Raw genomic sequence first — 20,816 nt, 5'->3', positions numbered from 1 at the left:
CAATTAATGCAAAGGAAGAACATTAAATTATAGAAATATCAAATGATTTGTCCAAGGGTACATGGCTAAATAGAGGCAAAGCCAGATTGGAATCTAAGGCTTCCAGGGCTCTTTCCACTATACCATATTGTCTGCTTGTCCCAATGGATATTTTTTAACTATAGTTTTATTAAATAGTTATGACTTTTAATTTTACATTTGATTAATCATACTTTTCATAGCTTTAGAAAATATATTGTCAAGTTCAATACCTGGTAGATATTTCCTTTTTCCTGTATGCCTGTATATTTTAATAATTTCTAATTCATTTTAATGGGCTTTGTTTTTGTCCAATTGTATTTTTACTTTTATTTTTATGTCAGAAATTGGAGACAAGCAAAAGACCTCTATCTGGAACCTCAACTACCTCCAAAAGCACTTCACCAACACTTACCCCATCCCCATCCCCAAAAGGGCACAATGCAGAATCCTCAGTTTCCTCCTCCTCTTCTCACAGACAGTCTAAGGGGAGTGGTGGCTCTAGCAGTGGAACTATTACTGATGATGGTAAGTGATTGCTGAATACATCAGAGTACATGGAAACAAAAATATTTGTATAAGCCTAAGTGTGATCATTTTAAAGAAATTAGGAATTTTTTAAAATGTAAGTTCTATGAGTTCAGGATCTGGGATCAGTGGGAACTCCATGATATCTATAAGCAATATTTACTTTATCCTGAGATTCACCCCAATGACAATAATTTTTAACAGTAGCTGAAATTATACATCTGAATTATAATGTTCAGAACAAAGTCATTTTCTTCCATTCTTTGTTTCTTTCATCTAACTTTAAAACAGGCGTTCTTAACCTGGTATCCTTGAGCTTGTTTTTAATATGTTAATAACTATATTTCAGTGTAATCCTATATACTATAAAATATTAATCTGAGAAGAATTAGTAACATCCTTGAGGACAGTCAAGCATTTCTGCAGTATATTTACTAATTTTCCCCTTCTAGTCCCTGGCTCTCCTCTAAAAGTCATCCTCAAGCTTTTCCTCAAATGTTGACAGCTATGTTGTAATTTTACTGTAAGGTATAGTCTTTTCATATGAATTCTTTCAGTAATGTATCTAAAGGTCATCAATGCTTTCTTTAGTTCAAAGCAATCGATAGGCAAAGCATTATAATTAACCTACTCTTAGAAGAAAAACAAGTTATCCTAGTATAGAAAAGCTCTTAGAAATTTTTGCTCTGAGAGTTAATATTTTAAAATTAACAGGTCAGAGTTAAGATTGATTGTGGTGCTGTGTACTAATGCAGTGTGATGTCTTTTACAAAATTTTAAATTTATATTATTTTGAATCTTTCCCTCTTTAAGATGAGTTGACTGGAATCCTTAAAAAATTATCACTTGAGAAATATCAGCCCATTTTTGAGGAGCAAGAGGTAAGGGGTTTATCCATTTTATATATCTTTGTTATGAGTTTAATAATGTTATGTATTTGTATATTTTAATGTAATATTGTCAGTAAGAAAGTTGAGGAAAAATTAATAATAAGCAGGAAAGATGAATAACAAGCATTATATGGAGATAATTAATATTTATTCTAACTAATCAAGTCATTCAATTAGAGAGAAAGTTAAGCGAATACTTTTTTTCCTGTTATATTCGAATGCTTTTATAACAGCTATTTCTTGGAAGGAGTAGACCTCTTGTTCAAGGATTGTGTAATACATGGATTACATAAGATACTCAGGATTGTGAAATTTGAATTGCCATGTTAGAATACTTAAAATGTTCTCCATATTAACATCTTTATGGGTTTTTTTTAAAACAATAATATTGAAATAATTGAAAAATATTCTCTTTTGAATTAAGGACTACAAAGGCATATTGTCATTAAATGACTTATGTTAGATTTCACAGGAAGTAAATGTTTCTAATTTGTTATTTCTAACAGAATTTCTAATTTGTGATTCCCTGATTTTTGTATTTATTTTTGGGTTCTAAAACATCTTTTCCTCCCTATCTGCCAAAGGATTGGAAGACAGGATAATTTTCTTCATTACACCTTCTAAGCTGTTCTAGCTTCAGTTACCTCAAAGAAAATATCTAAAAAAATTAGATAATATATATATATATATATATATAAGCACTATTCTTTGATGATTAGTCATATTTGTGTCCACTTCTGTCCTCCACAGCTTCATATCCATAGAAATTACTGTGAAGATATTGCTATGCACTTTTTTCTTCTAATAAAAATTTCCCCCCATTTAATAATATTTTTCCCAATTACGTGTAAATATATTTTTCAGCATTCACTTTTATAAGATTTTGACTTCCAAATTCTTTTTCCTTCTTTCCTTTCCCTGACTCCTCAATATAGCATGCAATCTGATAAAGGTTATACATGTACCATCATATTAAATATATTTCCACATTTGTCATGTTGTGAAAGAAGAATCAGAACAAAAGGGAAAAATCATAAGAAAGGAAAAAAGTGAAGATAGTATGCTTCAATCTATATTCAGACTCCATAGTTCTCTTTCTGGAAGCGGACAGCATCTTTCATCACAAGTCTCTTAGAATTGTCTTAGATTGCTATATTGGTGAGAAAAGCTAAGTTTATCAAAACTGATCATTGTACAATGTTGCTATTACTGTATACAATGTTCTCCTGGGTCTGCTCACTTCCCTCAGCATCAGTTAATGTAAGTCTTTCTAGGTTTTTCTGAAATCTGCCTGCCCATCATTTCTTATAGAAAAATAGTATTCCATTATATTCATATACCACAATTTGTTCAGCTATCCTTAAGTGATGGGCATTCCCTCAATTTCCAACTCTTTGCCACTACAAAAAGAGTTGTTATAAACATTTTTGTACATGTAGGTCCTTTCCTCTTTTTTTTATAATCTCTTTGGGATACAGACTTAGTAAGTAGTTTTGCTGGATCAAAAAGTATGCACAATTCCAACTAGCTCCAACCAGAATAGTTGGATCAGTTCACAATTCCTACCAACAATGTATTAGTGTTCCAATTTTCCTGCATCCTCTCCAATATTTATCATTTTTCTTTTCTCTCGCATTAACCAATCTGATAGATATGAGGTAGTACCTCAGAGTTCTTTTAATTTGCATTTCTCTAATCAATAGTAATTTAGAAAAAATTTTATATGACAATAGATAGTTTTGATTGCTGTGATGAAGCCTGCATATTCATATCCTTTGACCATTTATCAATTGGAGAATTATTTGTAGTCTTATAAATTCAACTCCATTCTCCATATATTTTAGAAATGAAGTCTTTATCAGAAACACTGCTCTAAAAATTGTTCCCCAGATTTGTATTTCCCTTCCAATCTTAGTTGCATTGGTTTTGTGGCTTTAATTTGATATAATCAAAATATCCATTTTGTATTTCATAAGGTTCTCTAATTCCTGTTTGGTCTTTGACAAAGACTTTATTCCTCAAACATGTAGAAAATTTAGTCAAATGTATAAAAACAAAAACTAAAATGGTCAAAGAATATGAACAAGTAGTTTTCAGACAAAGCTATCTATAATCATATAAAAAAATTCTCTGTCGTTATTGACAAGAGAAATGCACATTAAAGTGACTGAACTAATATGATAGAAAAGGAAAATGACAAATATTGGAGGAAATGTGAGAAAATTAAAATACTAATGTACTATTGGTGGAATTGGGAACTGATTCAATCACTCTGGAGAGTAATTTGGAACCATGCCCAAAAGGTATACATGGAAAAACCATTTGACCAGAAATACCTCTACTAAATTTATATCCCCAAAAGATATTTATAGGAGTTCTTTTAATGATGGCAAAAAGTTGAAAATTAAGATGTCCATCAATTGGGAATGACCAAACAAGTTGTATATGATTACGATGGAATATTATTGTGCTTAAGAAATGATAAGCAGGATACTCTCAGGAAAATCTAAAAAGACTTACATGAACTGGTGCAAAGTAAACTGAACAGAAAAGGAAAACATTGTACACAGGAACAGCAATATTATATGATGATCTAGTATGAATAACTTAGATTTTCAGCAATATAATGATTCAAGGCAGTTTTGTAAGACTTATAATTAAAAGTGCTGTCCATTTCCAGAGGAACAACTGGTGGATCCTGAACACAGATTAAAGATATTTTTCTTTACTTTCTTTATTTGTCTTGTGTTTTTTTTTTTTGTCTTTGTTTTCTTTCATAGAATGACTTAGATGGAAATTAATTTTGCATAGCTACACATGTATAATTTATGTCAAATTGCTTGCCTTTTCAATGAGGGGAGAGAATGTGGAGCTCAAAAATATATAAAAAAATTGTTTTTATATATAATTGGGAAAAATAAAATACTGAGATTTAAAAAACAAAAAGAAAAGAAGCCCTTTGAGAGCCTCATCCTTTAAGATACTAAGAGTATACTCCTCAGCACCAAGCACAGTGCCTTGCATAAAATAAATATTCAAAAAATGTGCTGTACCAATTTATTGAAAATTGAGAAGGGAAAAAAAAATAATAATAATACCATTTCCCCCTGCAATAAAGGATATCCCTAACTCACTGAAGAAATGAGTCAGGACTGATAGTTAACAGAGAGGTCAGTGCCCAAAAGAAATCTAAATGTCAATATAAAAAAATGTAATACTTATAAAATTACAGAATCTTTTACATTAAGGGACAGTAGAAGTCATTTGGTTTGATCTTCTGTAAATTTAAAGTAAACTTTAAGAAGCCAGAATGGAATTTCTTATTGGGTAATGCTGGTGAGTATATTGAGCTTCTTTGAGGACATTATATGGAGTATTAGAAGTTAAGCATGTAAGATTTACTTCATTTACTGAAATACATTATGTGCCAACAAAGTTGGCTCTGAAGTCAAGGTGACAAGCACTTATTAAGTGCTTACTGTGTGCCGGGTACAGTGCTAAGTGCTGGGGAAACAAAGAAAGGCCAAACAAATGAAAAACAACCCTTACTCTCAAGATGCTCACAATTTAATAGGAGAAACAATGTACAGACTATGTATGAACAAGATATAGACTGGAAAAATTGGAGATAAACTAACATAGAAAGCACTGTGGTTAAGGAGAACTAGGAAGGCTTCTGTAGCAGGATAAATACTGATAGGAAACCAGGAAAACCAGGTAAAAACAAGAAGTGAGAGGATTCCAGGCATGGAGGACAGTCTGTAAAAATGCCCAGTCTAGAAATGTTAGTAAGCTTGTTTATATAAAGTGGATCTCATTTTCCTTTGATTCCCATGAAATTGGACATAAGTTCTCATGAAAGTATCTCAAGATAAACTAGAAAACCATTGATGAGGAAGACGTTTTTAAGTAATGATAGGGCTTGTGGCATATTGCATATTAAAATGTCTGAATAGCTTTTTGCGTCACTTTCAGAATTTCAGATAATTATGGGTTTCTCTCTTTGTCATCACTCTCAATCTTTGCTCTCTAGTAAAAAAAAAGTGCCTCCTAATACTCTTCTCTTTATGCCCTACCCAATCCAGAACTGCAAATCCAGGCAAATAAAAGAGGAACTGGCAGATAGAGGAAATCTAGGGAAACAAAAGTAAACAAACAAACACAAAACAAAACAAAAAAGCAAAAGCTGATCCAAGTAGATCAGCTAAATCAGAGAAGAACAAGATTATTATAGGTCTGGAGCTGAGAATTAGCAAGAGGATCCCAACCAGCAAGGTTGAACTCAGACTCATGATTTTTAAAGAATTAGGATACAGTTTTTAAAAAAATCAATGTATATTGAAATTATAATAAACAATTTCAGAATTTTGAGGAAGGAAATGTGGCCCAAAGAAAAGGTTGCTAGATTAAGCAGCAGAGGATCTGGGTTCAAATTCCAATTGTGTGACATTTATGTGGCCAAGGGGCCGAGTCCTTCACCTCCTAAGGCCTCAGTTTCCTCAACTGTAAAATGAGAAGCTTGGACTAAACGACCAACCCCCTCATCTAAATCTATGTTCTAATGAATCACAAGAAGCTTCATGATCTTGAATTTTATTGGTTATTATTTAATTATTGATATAAAAATATGGAAGATAGAGCTAAAACTACATTGCCTTCATTGCAATTTAAAAATGTTCTTTTTATTAGTTTGAAAACTTGCATAAAAGTGGTGTATAGAATGTACAGTCTAAAATGTAGATTCTATAACCATGATCTGGTATAGACTGTAGCAATAAGAATATTTAGTGAAACTTTCAGATCAACAGAACGTTATATTAAACCAATCTAATGAGACAAATGTAGAAGTATTATTTTTATATTCTTGTTATGGAGTCATTTTCAGTCATGTCCAAAGTTTTGTCACTCTATCTGAGAATGTTCTTGGTATAGATATTGGAGTAGTTTGCCATTTTCTTCTCCAAATTATTTTATAGATAAGGAAACTGAGGCAAAGTTAGGTGATTTGCCCAGAGTCACACAGCCAGTAAATATCCAAGGACAGATTTTTATTCAGGAATACAGATCCTCTGGACTCCAAGCTTGGCACCCTATCTACTTCATCACCCAGATGTTTATAGATAATAGATAATGGTATACTTATATAAAACAAGTTTAGAGAATAATTTCAAGGTTATACATACACAAATATATAATGAGTATATGTATGTGTTTGTATACATATATATATATGTAAAATGGATGTACATATTTATATGAAAGAATATGATAGTATAACAAATCCAGATAAATGATAGGTATATTTATGAAAGAATAGGATAGAGAGGCAAATACTATATAGATAAGTAGGATGAAACTGTGTATAGAGTCAACAGGACATATGTTTGGGCACTGTATTTTTCTTTTAGTGCTTTATTATGGCACCCTATGTGGTTAAGATAACCAAGGAACCTCCTGAATTTCCAAGGGATGTCCATTTAACTTTAAATCAGCTTTCTTTAAATAGCTGTTTATTATTAATAAATAATTACAGAGGTTACAACTGACTTACACATGTTTTTCATAGTGAAACTACCAAGAATATAATCAAGTAAAATAAATGTCAATATATGAGGATATTTATTTTTGAAAACAAAAATATTAGGAATCACCTCAAATAAAAAAAATCATCACTTTAATTCCAGTTTTTGCTCCTCTAATTGCCTCATCAAGCCTGTGGTGAGTGATGGATAGAGGGAGCTTTCTAATCCAACTTTTTGTCATTTTTCAGGAAAATGGTATGTTGCCATTCCTGCTGGTATTAAGCAGCCACTAATTTTGCTTGCTTGTCCAATAGACTGGATGTAAGCTCTCATTTATTGAATTGTTGAAATGAAAGATTATAATGTGCTTATGTAGGCTTATTTACACTAACCATTGGGTAGATGCTGTATGGAAGAAACAAGAGAGAATGTGTCTGAGTCACAGGAGATGAGACAGTGTAGAGGGATTGTTATATTTGTCTGTGGAAAAATACTAAAGCTAAAAAGATCACAGATTTTCCATCTTGTATTGTGATAACTAGAGAAAAACACACATTCCTGCTCCACATAGTCCTTCTTTCTTTTATTGCTTCTGTTGTTTAAGTTCATATTCTGTCTTTCTACAGTCTTCATCTCTCTTGTCCTCTTTGGGGAGATTATGGTAAGTACTGCCAAGTAACAGAATTTAGAAATAACATCATTAGACATGGGAACAATTAAAATGGTCATTTTGATTAATTGTCTTAAGTCTAAAAATGTTGTAGTTTGGGAGTTTCATTTTCATGTTTCTAGCCATTAAGATAATTGACTTGACAAATTTTCTTAGTCATTTCATTGGATCAAAAATCCAATTCAGTAGATATTTATGATCAGAGGGATTTTCTCCCCATTTGTCTTTCTATACTGAGAGAGCCTAGTATTGGCCCACTATAGGAACTTAATAAATGTTGAATTGTATTGTATAGTATTGTATTCAACAAATGTTTATTGAGCACTGGAACTAAATAAATGTTGAATTGTATTATATAGTATTGTATTGTTTTCAACAAATGTATTTTGAACACTTGGTATATATGAAATCTGAGGCATAAATCGAATCAATCTAATTCAACAAACATTATGAAATTCCTACTGTGCTAGGTACTAGAAATAGAATTGTCCAAAAATAACAAAATCCTGTTCTCTAGGAGCTTACAGTTGAATAGGCATATAAGATATATATATATATGTTAAAAGTGAAAAATGCAAACAAATCAAATGGAAAGAGATGAGAAACTAGGGATATAAGATTCATTTCTAAGGTAGGTTAGGAAGTTAGACATCAACTAGATTTTAAAAGAAGAGATTTTTATAGGTAGTAATGTAGAGATAGATTATTCCAGGTATTGAGGAGATAGATACTCTTTACAAACACACAAATTTAGGATATAGCAAATTAACATTGTGAAATTGCTAATAGTCCAGTTACCCTGAAATATGAAGTGCATGAGAGGAGTAGTATGCAATAAAGTTAGGCAAATTAGAGCCACATTATAGAGAACCTTTAAGATAAACCAAATATCTATTATTTTATAAGTAAGGAGGAACCTATGAAGATTTTTAACTAGAGAAGTGATGAGATCAGTATATATATATATATATATATATATATATATATATATATATATATATAATGGGAAGATTACTTTGACCATGCCTTGTGATACTGTTTTGGAAAAGAGAAGAGACAATAGGTAGGGAAATCAGGAATGCTTACAATAGCTGGGGTAAGAGGTATGAGGGCCTATACTAGTTATTGCAATGGGAGTAAAAAGGAAGGGGATGTATATCAGCCTTGCAGAATTAACAAGAATTGTTAATTGATTAAAAGATGAAAAAAGGCAAAGTCAAAAGTAACTCCAAAGTTTTCAGTTTCTTGTAGAATTACTTGTACCACCAATAAAAATATGAAAGTGGAAAGATAAGAAAGCTGGAAAATAATAAGTTTGACTTGAGAATTTGAGATATCTAGGGATAGTAGAAAAAAAAAAAACATTAAGTAGTTGAAAATGTGGAAATGAAATATAGGGGGAAAGTTGGAACTGAAAATGGAGATCTAAAAGTAGGAGGCAGTTAGGAGAAGGGGGTGTAATGGACTGAACTTAGAGTCAGGAAGATCTAAGTTCAAATCTTGCCTCAGACTCTTGCTACCTGGGTAGTCTTGGGCAAATCACTTAATCTTTTAGCCTCAGTTACTTCATCTGTGAAGTGGGGATACTAGCATCTATCTCCCAGGATTGTTGTGAGGATTAAATGAGATAATATTTGTAAAGAGCTTTGCAAACTTTAAAGAGCTGGGTAAATTGCTAAATTGCTAGGTCTTATTATGTGGAACTGACACACAGAGGTAAGGCTGAAACTAAAGATGGAGACTGAGAATCATCTATATAGAAATAATGATTTTTTTTTTTAAGCTATAAGAATGGATGTGAAGGGAGAAAGTATAATACAGAAGGAGTGATCAGAAAACTACCAAAGACTAAGAGAAACCAAATGGGAGTAATAAAAAGGGGATTAATATATATACACATATATATATAATAAACATATATACATTTTTGGTATGCCCTCATGGGACTTTATGTCTCAAGGACCATAGTTTAGAAGTTAGTGTTTCTATAATATCAAATCAAGCTCTAAAAACAAAATTAGGAACCTAAAATATGTAAAAATTCCAAAAATGTTTGCTAGTACTGTTACTAAAATACTAATTCAGAAATTTTGAATTTAAAAAAATGATTCCTTTTAAATGTTCTTAAGTACCAGAAATGAGGAAAAATATATTGAATAATAACTAACACTTTTAAAAATGCAAATCATTTTACATATATTATCTCATTTGATAATTCCATAGTTTGTGCTGAATAATTATACAATACTGAGTAAAATGTGAAATTGAACTAATCTTCAAAGATATAATACATGGTTATTAGCTCACCAATTTCAGAGTGACTACTAATTCATGTTTTCACCCCTAAAAACATTTAGTTGTGGGGAAAAACACAAGAGAATAATTTGGAAACAAGATGAAAAGAAGAAAAATGTATGTCCAACATAGTTTCAATCTTTATTTCTTCTTGCTGTTCAATTTTCTTAAGTTCAGAAGAGATAAGGTACTAGAAAGCATACCTGTTATTTGCTGATACATTTACTGGCATATATTGGCTGAAAAAAATCACTGTGTTTCTATCACAATCATATATCTCAATCATATATCTCTCATTTTATCTTTCTGTAGGTGGACATGGAAGCATTCCTCACACTTACTGATGGTGACTTAAAAGAGTTGGGTATTAAGACAGATGGTTCCAGGCAGCAAATTTTGGCAGCTATTTCTGAATTGAATGCAGGCAAGGTATTATAAATTTTTTTGAATAAATTTTTTGAATAACATTTGAGATATATGCCATTTATAATTGAACAGTAATAATTAGAAACTTTTATATATGTGTGTAGAATCTGCCTCATAGGCCATTTATTATAGTTTGTACACAATCTGCTTTATACTGCTCATTCTTCCATTCTTTTTACTACTCATTTTCCATTGTTCCTTTCCAAAATAATCATATTTTTTTATCTTTTTTTACATCCAGGATACTGTTCAAATTTTATATCATTTTAATACCTGGTCATTGACCTTCCCCCCTCTATCTTATCCTTTTCTTTTATGCTTAAAGCTACCAGTATTCGTATTATCAGCCCATAAAGAACATAACTGCATAGTTTCTCAGTCTTCTGAATTCTAGTGATCTCTTCCAATCCACTCCAGCCATATCTGGATATAAATTGAGACCATTTTAGACTTCAGCACCTCAGACAGTGAAATTCCAATCTATCCTTCCAACTGTAGTTTCATTTACTTTCTTATTCAGCTTTGACCTTTATGGTCATAGCCACTTTAATTTTTTTTACTAGATATTATCTTTTAATTATCTCCCCACTCCCAACCCCAAACTCTGAATTCTTATCTTTGAGTAAGGTCTATCATTCTTTTTTCATTTGTTTGTTATTGCTGATTCTGTGTTGCTGAGTGACATTGAGAAAAATCACAAAATCAAACTGATTTCTTTACCCATTAGAGATATATGATACATAACCTTAGCTAGGCCCTCACTGCTGTTCAAGAGTACTTCTATATTATCATCTTCTCCTTATTTATCCCCATAGCAAGTCCTTTAGATTCTTCATCTCTGTTTTAACTTCCAAAAGTATTTCTATGCTTCCCATCCCTTTCCTTCGACCAAAGCTTCTTAAACTACAGGCCATGACCTCATATGATCTCACATAACTGAATATAGGGCTTGCAAAAAAAATTGGCAACAATAAAAAGTTTCTGAATGTTCTGTGTTCTACAGGATCAAATATTCCAACAAAATTTAATTCTTTATGTAAAAATAAACAAGTACATCCATCTCAATATGCAAATTTGCTTTCATTTTAAATAAATGTAAAATTTTATAAATGCCAAAGAATTGTTTTAAAATAAGTTTCTTTATGATTTATTATCAATAAATTAATCATATACCTATTTTACATACCTATATACCTGGGATCACATACAAATGTCTCATGTAAAAAGGGGTCGTGAGTGGAAAAAGAAGTCTAGCCTTAAAGTGGGTAGAATCATAGATTATTTATTATTATATTAGCATTTATATAGTACTCTAAAGTTTTGCAAGTGCTTTATAAATATTAAAGTATTTTTTCCTTATAACTACCCCAGAAGCTAGGAGCTATCTATTTTCATCTTATAGATGAGGAAACTATGGCAGAGGTTAAATGATTTGCCCAGGATTGCACAGCTAGTAAATTTCTGAGATTGGACTTGAACTCATGTTGTCCTGTTTTAAATCCAGCACTGAACCATCTAGATGTCTATTAAAAAACAACCTAGATCTGGAAGTGATCTCAGAAGTATTTCTAATTTTAAAGATGAAGAAACCTCAGTTTCTTCACAGGAAATTGATAAGTGATTTGACCAAAGTCACACAAATAATTATCAAAAGCAAGATTACTTAGCTTCTTACTACAGTAAAATTGAGGGAATCCAATGTGAGTTTTAAGCTCTCTCATTCTCCTAACTTCTTCCCAACTGCTATTGGAAAGGAATTCTTTCCAGTTTGAAAAAAATTTTCCCTTGACCCTTCTGTTCGATTTTTCTCCTGTCTTAGACTGCTAAACATCTTGAAAAACTTGGAATCACTCAATAACTCTGCTTCCTCACTACTCATTATCTTCTCAACTTCTTGTAATCAAACTTACTTTCAACCTTCCATACTCCTGGAATCATACTAAGGTTACCAATTAACTAAATTTTTAAAAGTTTTCATTTTTGACCACTAGTGTTTGTTACTGTTGATCTCCCTCTCCACAATCTCTTTTTTCTCTTGTCCTTAGAGACAGGAAATTCTTCTAGTTCTTTGCTATTTTTCTAACTTATTCTTCACTGTCTGTTATTTCTTTCTGATCCTTTAATTCAGGAATTCCCCAAGGCTCCTTGTGGCCTCCTTCTCTTTGGTTCTTTCTCTAATCTTTCTCCAATATCATTCCATCTCAAGTCTAGAAAAACACTCTGCAAATAGAAGGCACTTATTTTTAAGTAAACATTTTTGTCTGTGGGAGCAGCATCAAATAAGACAACTTGCTCATCTACAGGACAACTTTTATGTGATTGAAAGTTGTCAATCATGATTTGGTTTGTCTCGTCTTCTCAAGTTTTCCACGCTGTTCAGGCATTCCTCATAATCAGCACTAGATGCTCAAAAGCAGATCTTATTGTCTCCAAAATGGTCAAAGGATATCAACAAACCATTCTCCAAAAAAGAATCACCAACTATTAACAACCATTTTGAAGAGAGATCCAAAACATGAATAAAAAAGATTAGCAAATTTTAAAAGCTTGAGCAATGCTGAAGTTTTCCCACACTCCCAGAAAATTGGCAAAGGTGAAAAAAAGTTGGGAATAGTCTCTGTTGGAAAGGTTGTAGAAAAAACAGGCATCCTAAAACATTGTTAATAGAGTTGTGAACTGCCACAACTGTTTCTGGAAAACAGTTTGGAATTATGCAAATAAAGTGACTAAAATATTCATATCTAATCATTTCACTGCTTAGTCTATACTCTAAGGAATTCATTGGCAAAAAGGAAGTTTATAAGTAGACCAAAATATTTGTAGCAGTACTTTTTGTGGTATCAAAGAAAATAGATGCCTATATATTAGGGACTTGCAAACAAATTGGAGTTCTTGAATGTTAGGGAATATTATTGTGCTGTAAGAAATAATGAATATAATGAATACAAAGAAGCATGGAAAGGCTTACATGAACTGATATAAAATGAAATATAAACAGAGCCAAGAAAATAATATGCATAATGACTATAACAGTATAAAGGAAAACAACAACAAAACAACTGAAACTGGGTGTTTTGATATTAAAAAGAAAAAAATTATAATTATAAAGAACAACCCAAAAACATGTTCCTTCCTCACCTTCCTCAAACCATGTCCCATCCATCCCTTGGTGAAGAGCAGGATCCACAAGTGGAGAATATTACATGTAATGTCATTTTTAAAATGTATTTATTGATTTTGTTGAATACTTACTCTTTCTTTTCTTTAAAAATTCTTCATTCTAAGGGATGGCTCTGTAGAAGAGAGAAATGGAAAAGATATAGCAAAAAATAGATCAATAAAAAAAAGTTTTAAATTAACCTCTGCAGCTATGACAAGTTGATAACAGACCTCTGGAGCAATACTTTGGGAAATCCCTATTTCATTGCTTTCACATCTAGAAGTGAAAGACAGGGCAACTGAGTAGTGATTAATTTAAGGGAGAAATATGAATGTTTTCAATAATAGAAAAAGCTCAACAAAGAAAATATAAAGGAATAGGGTTGGATGAGGAAAGTGGGTAATAGTGAAAAGAACCTTCCCTCCTTCCAGCCCCATCACATGCAAAAGTAGACTTCCTCTCACTTGTGTGCAGAGCTCTCAGTAGAGTGAGTAGATAAGGATTCTGGGCACAGAAGCAAGAGAGACAAGACTGTTTCATTGTGTTTTTATTAAATCAGATACTCTTTATCTTTATTAACCTATTCTCCCAAGACTTGTGGACTTTCCAATATGAATTTAATATTTGAAATGTTTTTAATTTCCTTTGCAGGGACGTGAGAGGCAAATATTACAGGAAACCATTCACAGCTTTCATTCTTCTTTTGAGAGCAGTGCCAGCAATACCAGATCTCCTGGGAACTGTCAGTGTAAGTATGCTTGTGTGAATTCCTAAATTACTCAGGACTTTTGGGTGGCTAGCTGACACAGTGAATATAATGTGTAGAATTTTGAGTCAGGAAGACTTTGACTTTAGCTTTAGATACTTACTAACTATGTGAACTTTGGAAAATCACTTAACTAATATGTGCTTCAGTTTTCTCATATGTGAAAATGGAATAATAACATTACCTACCCCAGACATATTATGAGGATTAAATAAGTTACTCTATGTAAAGTTCTTTGAAAACCTTTAAGTACTACAGCAATGCAAATATTATTATTAGCTATTATAAAATATGAAAGATAGAATAATAAACAGTGCATGCTGGTGAGAAGGATTTAATATCCCTTTAATGTAGGCTTAATATTTCAAATCCATGAAATATCTTGATCTTCAAAACTGAGATTGCATTTTGGTATTCAACCATATATTCTTATGTGACTCAGTCTTTTCAAAACCAGTGACTGACTTGTTTGATAAACTTCATTTTTCCTTTTTTTTTTTTCTTATTAAAGATTTTTATTTTTAAAACATATGCATGGATAAGTTTTCAACATTAATCCTTGCAAAACCTTGTGTTCCGAATTTTTCCCCTCTTCCCCATACACCCTCCCCTAGATTTCAAGTAATGCAATATATGTTAAATATGTGTAATTTAAAAGGAAAAAAAAAAAAGAGAAAAAATAAATAAATAAATAAATAAATATGTGTAATTCTTCCATATACATTTCCACAATTATCTTGTTGCACAAGAAAAATAAGATCAAAGAGAAAAAAAAGGAGAAAGAAAATAAAATGCAAGCAATCAACAACAAAAAGAGTGAAAATGCTTAGTTGTGATACACACTCAGTTCCTACATTCTTCTTTCTGGGTGTAGATGGCTCTCTTCATCACAAGATCACTGGAACTGGCATCAGTCATCTTATTGTTGAAAAGGGCCACATCCATCAGAATTGATCATCATATAATGTTGTTGCCATGTACAATGATCTCCTGATTCTGCTCATTTCAATTAACATCAGTTCACATAAAAGTTTTTGTACAAACAAAACTAATGCAGACAAGATTAGAAGGGAAGCAATAAACTGGGAAAATATTTTTACAGTCAAAGGTTCTGATAAAGGCCTCATTTCCAAAATATATAGAGAATTAACTCTAATTTATAAAAAATCAAGCCATTCTCCAATTGAAAAATGGTCAAAGGATATGAACAGACAATTCTCAGATGAAGAAATTGAAACTATTTCTAGTCATATGAAAAGATGCTCCAAGTCATTATTAATCAGAGAAATGCAAATTAAGACAACTCTAAGATACCACTACACACCTGTCAGATTGGCTAAGATGACAGGAAAAATAATGATGATTGTTGAGAGGGATGCGGAAAACTGGGACATTGATGCATTGTTGGTGGAGTTGTGAAGCAATTCAACCATTTTGGAGAGTAGTTTGGAACTATGCTCAAAAAGTTATCAAACTGTGCATACCCTTTGATCCAGCAGTGTTACTACTGGGATTATATCCCAAAGAGATTATAAAGAAGGGAAAGGGACCCGTGTGTGCACGAATGTTTGTGGCAGCCCTTTTTGTAGTGGCTAGAAACTGGAAACTGAATGGATGTCCATCAGTTGGAGAATGGCTGAATAAATTGTGGTATATGAAAATTATGGAATATTACTGTTCTGTAAGGAATGACCAACAGGATGATTTCAGAAGGCCTGAGAGACTTACAACTGATGCTGAGTGAAATGAGCAGGACCAGGAGATCATTATATACTTCAACAACAATACTAGATGATGACCAGTTCTGATGGATCAGGCCATCCTCAGCAAGAGATCAACCAAATCATTTCTAATGGAGCAGTAATGAACTGAACTAGCTATGCCCAGAAAAGAACTCTGGGAGATGACTAAAACCATTACATTAAATTCCCAATCCCTATATTTATGCACACATGCATTTTGATTTCCTTCACAAGCTAATTGTACAATAACTCAGAGTCGGATTCTTTTTGTACAGCAAAATAATGTTTTGGTCATGTATACTTATTGTGTATCTAAGTTATATTTTAATATATTTAACATCTACTGGTCATCCTGCCATCTAGGGAGGGGTGAGGGGTAAGAGGTGAAAAATTGGAACAAGAGGTTTGGCAATTGTTAATGCTGTAAAGTTACCCATGTATATATCCTGTAAATAAAAGGCTATTAAATAAAAAAATAAATAAATAAATAAATAAAAAACATCAGTTCACATAAGTCTCTCCAGATCTTTCCAAAATCATCCTGCTGATCATTCCTTATAGAACAATAATATTCCATAACATTCATATACATCACTTATTCAGCTATTCTCCAACTGAGGGAATCCACTCAGTTTTCATTTTCTGGCCACTACAAAGAGGTCTGCCACAAGCATTTTTGCACATGTGGATCTTTTCTCCTCCTTTAATTCTCTTGGGATACAGGCCCAGTAGAAACACTGCTGGATCAAAGGGTACACATAAACTTCATTTTTCAAAAAAAGGTCTCTGAGAGTTGCAAAAAGAACATCATGTGCAAAACTGTAAACTATCTAGGGGAACTAAAGTGAGCCATTCCTTCACAAAGTCGACTCTTTTCCCCATCCTTCTGCTATACCTTGGTTGACACACTATCTCTTAGGAACCTTCTAGGTAGAGGGTGAGAACAAAGAACAAAGATAGTTTGGACAGGAACTAGGAATGACTTAACTTTTCTCAGCAATACAATGATCCAAGACAGTCCTAAAATCATTTAACAAGTATGTGTCAAAGGCAGCACTTGATTCCAGTTGATAAATGTACCACAGTTGGTTTTTTTTTTTTTTGGAAGTGGTTTAAAAAAAATAAACTATCATTGTTACAGTATAATTTACATACTTGTATTTAGTAATAAAAACACTAATTTTTACAAATTTTAAAATATTATCTTTTACTTATATAGTTAGTATGCAACATTGGTTGGGTCTGGAAATTATGTGGGTAAGCTGCTTTATTTTAGATAATATTTCTGAAATGCCATATTTTTGTGAATTTTAAAATGTCCCTCTTTTTCTTTTCCATCTGTAGCCACCACATGTTGGGTAAGACAAGAAGAACCAGCCTCTAACAAGAGGTAGCACAGAATGGATGTTCTTAAAGCTTGGGAGATTGGTTGTCATTATACAGAACACCATTTTCCAGATGTGGCCAAACTCTGCTCCTAATGCTGCTAAAATTCCATGCATTCATCCAAAAGGAAAACAGTGACAGCTAAGCCAGCTCTTTAAAAAGAACTCTCCCTTTTCCTTGCTGCATGGATAGGAAGATGGAGAAACCAGTAAGAATGTTTCTTTCCTAGACCAAATGAAAGAGCATCTCCCAAAAACAAAGCTGAACAAGTAGAAGGCAAGAGTGAGGGGAGAAGCTGAATGAATGCATGCATATAAGGCATATTTATAAATTAAAATAATTTCTGAAGAATACTGTATCATTCATAAAAAAATTAAGCAGTCTTTGTAATTATCAAATAGGCTTTAAGATTTAGTCAAAGTATCAATAGACATTCAGTTACACTGAGCAAACCAGATATAATTTGAAGTCAACAATCATTTATTAAGCACTTAATATTTGCCAGACACTGTGGGAAATGGTTCCTGTCTTCAGTGTACTTGGAGGGAAACAAGACTTATTTAGAATATTAGTAGTAAAGAGTACAGCAATAACATATATAAAGGAGTGAAGAATATGAAGAGAGTATATGAATAAAAGCTACATAGAGTTGGGGCTGGGAGCTGATCCTGTGATTTTATTTGTATAGAGATGAAATTCTTTCTCAGTCCCTGTTAGCAACTTCTCTGCAATTTAGAGAATTAGAAGTTGTCTAGAGAAGAAATGTCAATTACTCTCAAGTATCATTGGAAACAGATCAAAATATAATTGGGAAAAATTTAACAGAATAAATAAAAATATGATAGAACATAATGTTAAAATGTGCCTTTCAAAATGCTGCTGGAAGAAGATTAAAATGTAATTGGGAAATATTTAACAGATAAATAACAATAAAATTGAACACAATGTTAATAATGTCATTTTCTCAGTCACTATGTGCTGTGGGGATTCTTATGTACAGCTATTTCTATCTGACTTTGACTCTACTGATCTGGAGCATTGAGATGTGTCACACAGCCAGTATGTGTAAATGGCTGGCTTGCAAATTGCCACTAGGATTCAGAGAATGGGGAAGATCAATAAGGACTTAATTATTAACCATTCTATACATTTCCACTCTAAGTGCTTGGAAAGTAAGGATTGTTTCTTTTTTCCAAAGAAAACTTAAGACTACTGAACAATTTAAAAAATTAAAAGACAGTCTTCATCAAAAATGATTCAAAGATTTTAAGCTGGAATCTTCAAAGTACATAGTAAGTGTGTTCAGTTTTGGAAAGTGAATTCAGTTAGCAGTAGCAGGTAATGTTCATTTTTCTACATCTTCAGGTAAATTGTAAACAGTAAAGTTCATAGTAAGTAAAGTTCAGTTTTGGATAGGATATGGATAGGATCTATGAAAAGTTAGAAGTCCAAAGCAGAAGTCCAAATGAGCATTAAGGATTGAAATTATATTTAAATGTCAAAATAGAGGTAATAATAGAAGCCATGGAAATGGATGAACTTTTTAAGAAAAAAAAATAAGGTAGATGGAGAAAAACAAAGGTTCACAGATTGAGTTTCTCATGGAGCAGAAACATAAATAAAAAGTAGAAAACATCCTTTCTCTTCCTTCCCTTCACCTTTACTCCAAGGGTATCCCTTCTCTGAGAACAAAGCAACATCCCTGAGTAACTCTAGATCTATAACTCAAATTATTGAAAGAGTCTCTATTTTTTCTCAACATATTTTAACATATGTACATATATGCATATATATACAAAAACATATATGAAGATTTCCTTTTCTCAAATATTAGATATTTGACTTCCCTCTATATAAATTTAGGAGAAAAGGATAAACAATGATATAGTGAACACTGAATTTTGAGTCAGAAAATATGAGTGAGCATCTGTCCTCTGCTTCTTACTATGATATTAAATAAATTCCTTAATTTTTTGGAGTCTCTGTTTCTTCATTTACAAAAAGGAGAGAATGTTACTTATACTGCCTACTATGGGAAAAGAATATCCTGTAAATTGAAGAAGAACATTTAGTGGTAGGAGAACCACTAGAATGATATATTGTTACACAATGATCCCAGAAAGGAAATCAATCTAAGCAAGAGGACTACTCAACAAAGTCAAACACAACATAGACACCAAAGAGAATAAAAATGGAGAAAAGTCTATTTGGCTTGGTTTTCTGATGACCTCAAGAAAACAGTTTTAATAAAGTAGCAGAGATAAAAGCTAGATTGCAGGAAGTTAAAGAGGTGGAAATGGAAGCACACGCCTAGAAGACTTATTTGGAATATTAATAGTAAAGAGAACAGCAATTATAGTAGTGCAATAAATACTTAATAAATACTTGCTGATTGATAAATTTAGAGAATGGCAACCAGGATAATAAGACAACCTGAAAATATGTCAGAAGAGTATCAGCTGAAAGAACTGGTTTTGTTTAGCAGAGAGAAGACTTAGTAGTGACAGGATAGCACTTGACCATGGGCCATAATTTAACTATCTGGACCTTATTTTCCTCAATAGTAAACTGTACAAAAAATGATCCTTTTGAAGTTCAGAAGGGAATCCCAAAAGGTTGAGGGTCACAAGTGTTGTGAGGTATCTCAAAAGAATCTGCAGACTTGAAGCCATCTCTAAGTCGAGGAGCAAAGTTCATTGTAATTGTAATGCCAATTGAAGCAGGCTAAGTTCCAAAAGAATTAGGAGCAAGAAAACAAATTTGTAGGAAAAGTCAGAGAGATCTGGCTCTTCATGTCACTGGATGCTTCATGTCAAGGAATGCTGACCACAAAGGCTGATCTCCACTCCATTCCCACTCCCTCAAGTTGGGTTGGAGAGGTATTTGGGCAAGGTGTATGGGGTCCCCATGACTGTTGTAGCTTCCCCCATGTCTACAAGTGGGGCAGAATTTGGATTTCCCTACAGTTCTTCAGCATTCTCTTTTCTAAATCTTATCTGAGATGAGGGGGTTAGCACAAAGAGGGACTTGGGCTTTATCGATCTTGTTAGCAATCCTCACAACTGAAATATGCTCAGGACTCTGGGGAGTGGAATATATTGAGTGATCAGGGTATGGAGAGGGTCCCTTAATGTTAAAGTTGGGAAGGAAACCCCAAAAGATTGGGGTCACAGAGCACATCGTGTCTCAAAAGAATTTGCAGGCTTGAACCCATTCCCAAGTCAAAGGGCAAAGTTTATTGTAATTGTAATGCCAATTGAAGCAGTCTAAATACCAAGAGAATTTAGCAAAGAAACAGAAGCAAGGAGACATATTTATCTAGTTCTTCATGTTATAGATATGCCAACTTTATGGCCCTGAGGTAGGACTAAGGAGTGAAGGAGTGGTCTCTGGAAATTGGTTCTCACTGACTA

The 20,816-nt window shown here is 32.6% G+C and overlaps 1 protein-coding gene across 2 annotated transcripts in view; it reads left to right on the top strand.

Moving 5' to 3' along the window:
• Positions 1 to 19,381, top strand: part of ANKS6 (ankyrin repeat and sterile alpha motif domain containing 6) — a 75,899-nt gene extending 56,518 nt beyond the window's left edge. The window contains exons 12-16 of one of the 2 annotated variants that reach the window (XR_004230797.1): positions 363 to 546; positions 1,360 to 1,427; positions 7,585 to 7,619; positions 10,236 to 10,352; positions 14,161 to 14,256. Coding sequence is in view for 1 of the 2 variants with exons in the window: in XM_023497696.2 (XP_023353464.2) it covers positions 363 to 546; positions 1,360 to 1,427; positions 10,236 to 10,352; positions 14,161 to 14,257; positions 17,362 to 17,411 (516 nt within the window). In the remaining variant the exon portion in view is untranslated. Of the gene's footprint in view, positions 1 to 362; positions 547 to 1,359; positions 1,428 to 7,584; positions 7,620 to 10,235; positions 10,353 to 14,160; positions 14,258 to 17,361 lie in introns of those variants that run through there. The other variant, XM_023497696.2, reaches the window with a different exon arrangement.
• Positions 19,382 to 20,816: the final 1,435 nt, after the last annotated feature.

This window comes from Sarcophilus harrisii, chromosome 1, assembly GCF_902635505.1.
Source record: "Sarcophilus harrisii chromosome 1, mSarHar1.11, whole genome shotgun sequence".
In the NCBI taxonomy this organism is placed as follows: domain Eukaryota; kingdom Metazoa; phylum Chordata; class Mammalia; order Dasyuromorphia; family Dasyuridae; genus Sarcophilus; species Sarcophilus harrisii.
Note: the sequence above shows the minus strand (reverse complement) of the source record. Positions and strands in the feature narration are given on the sequence as shown.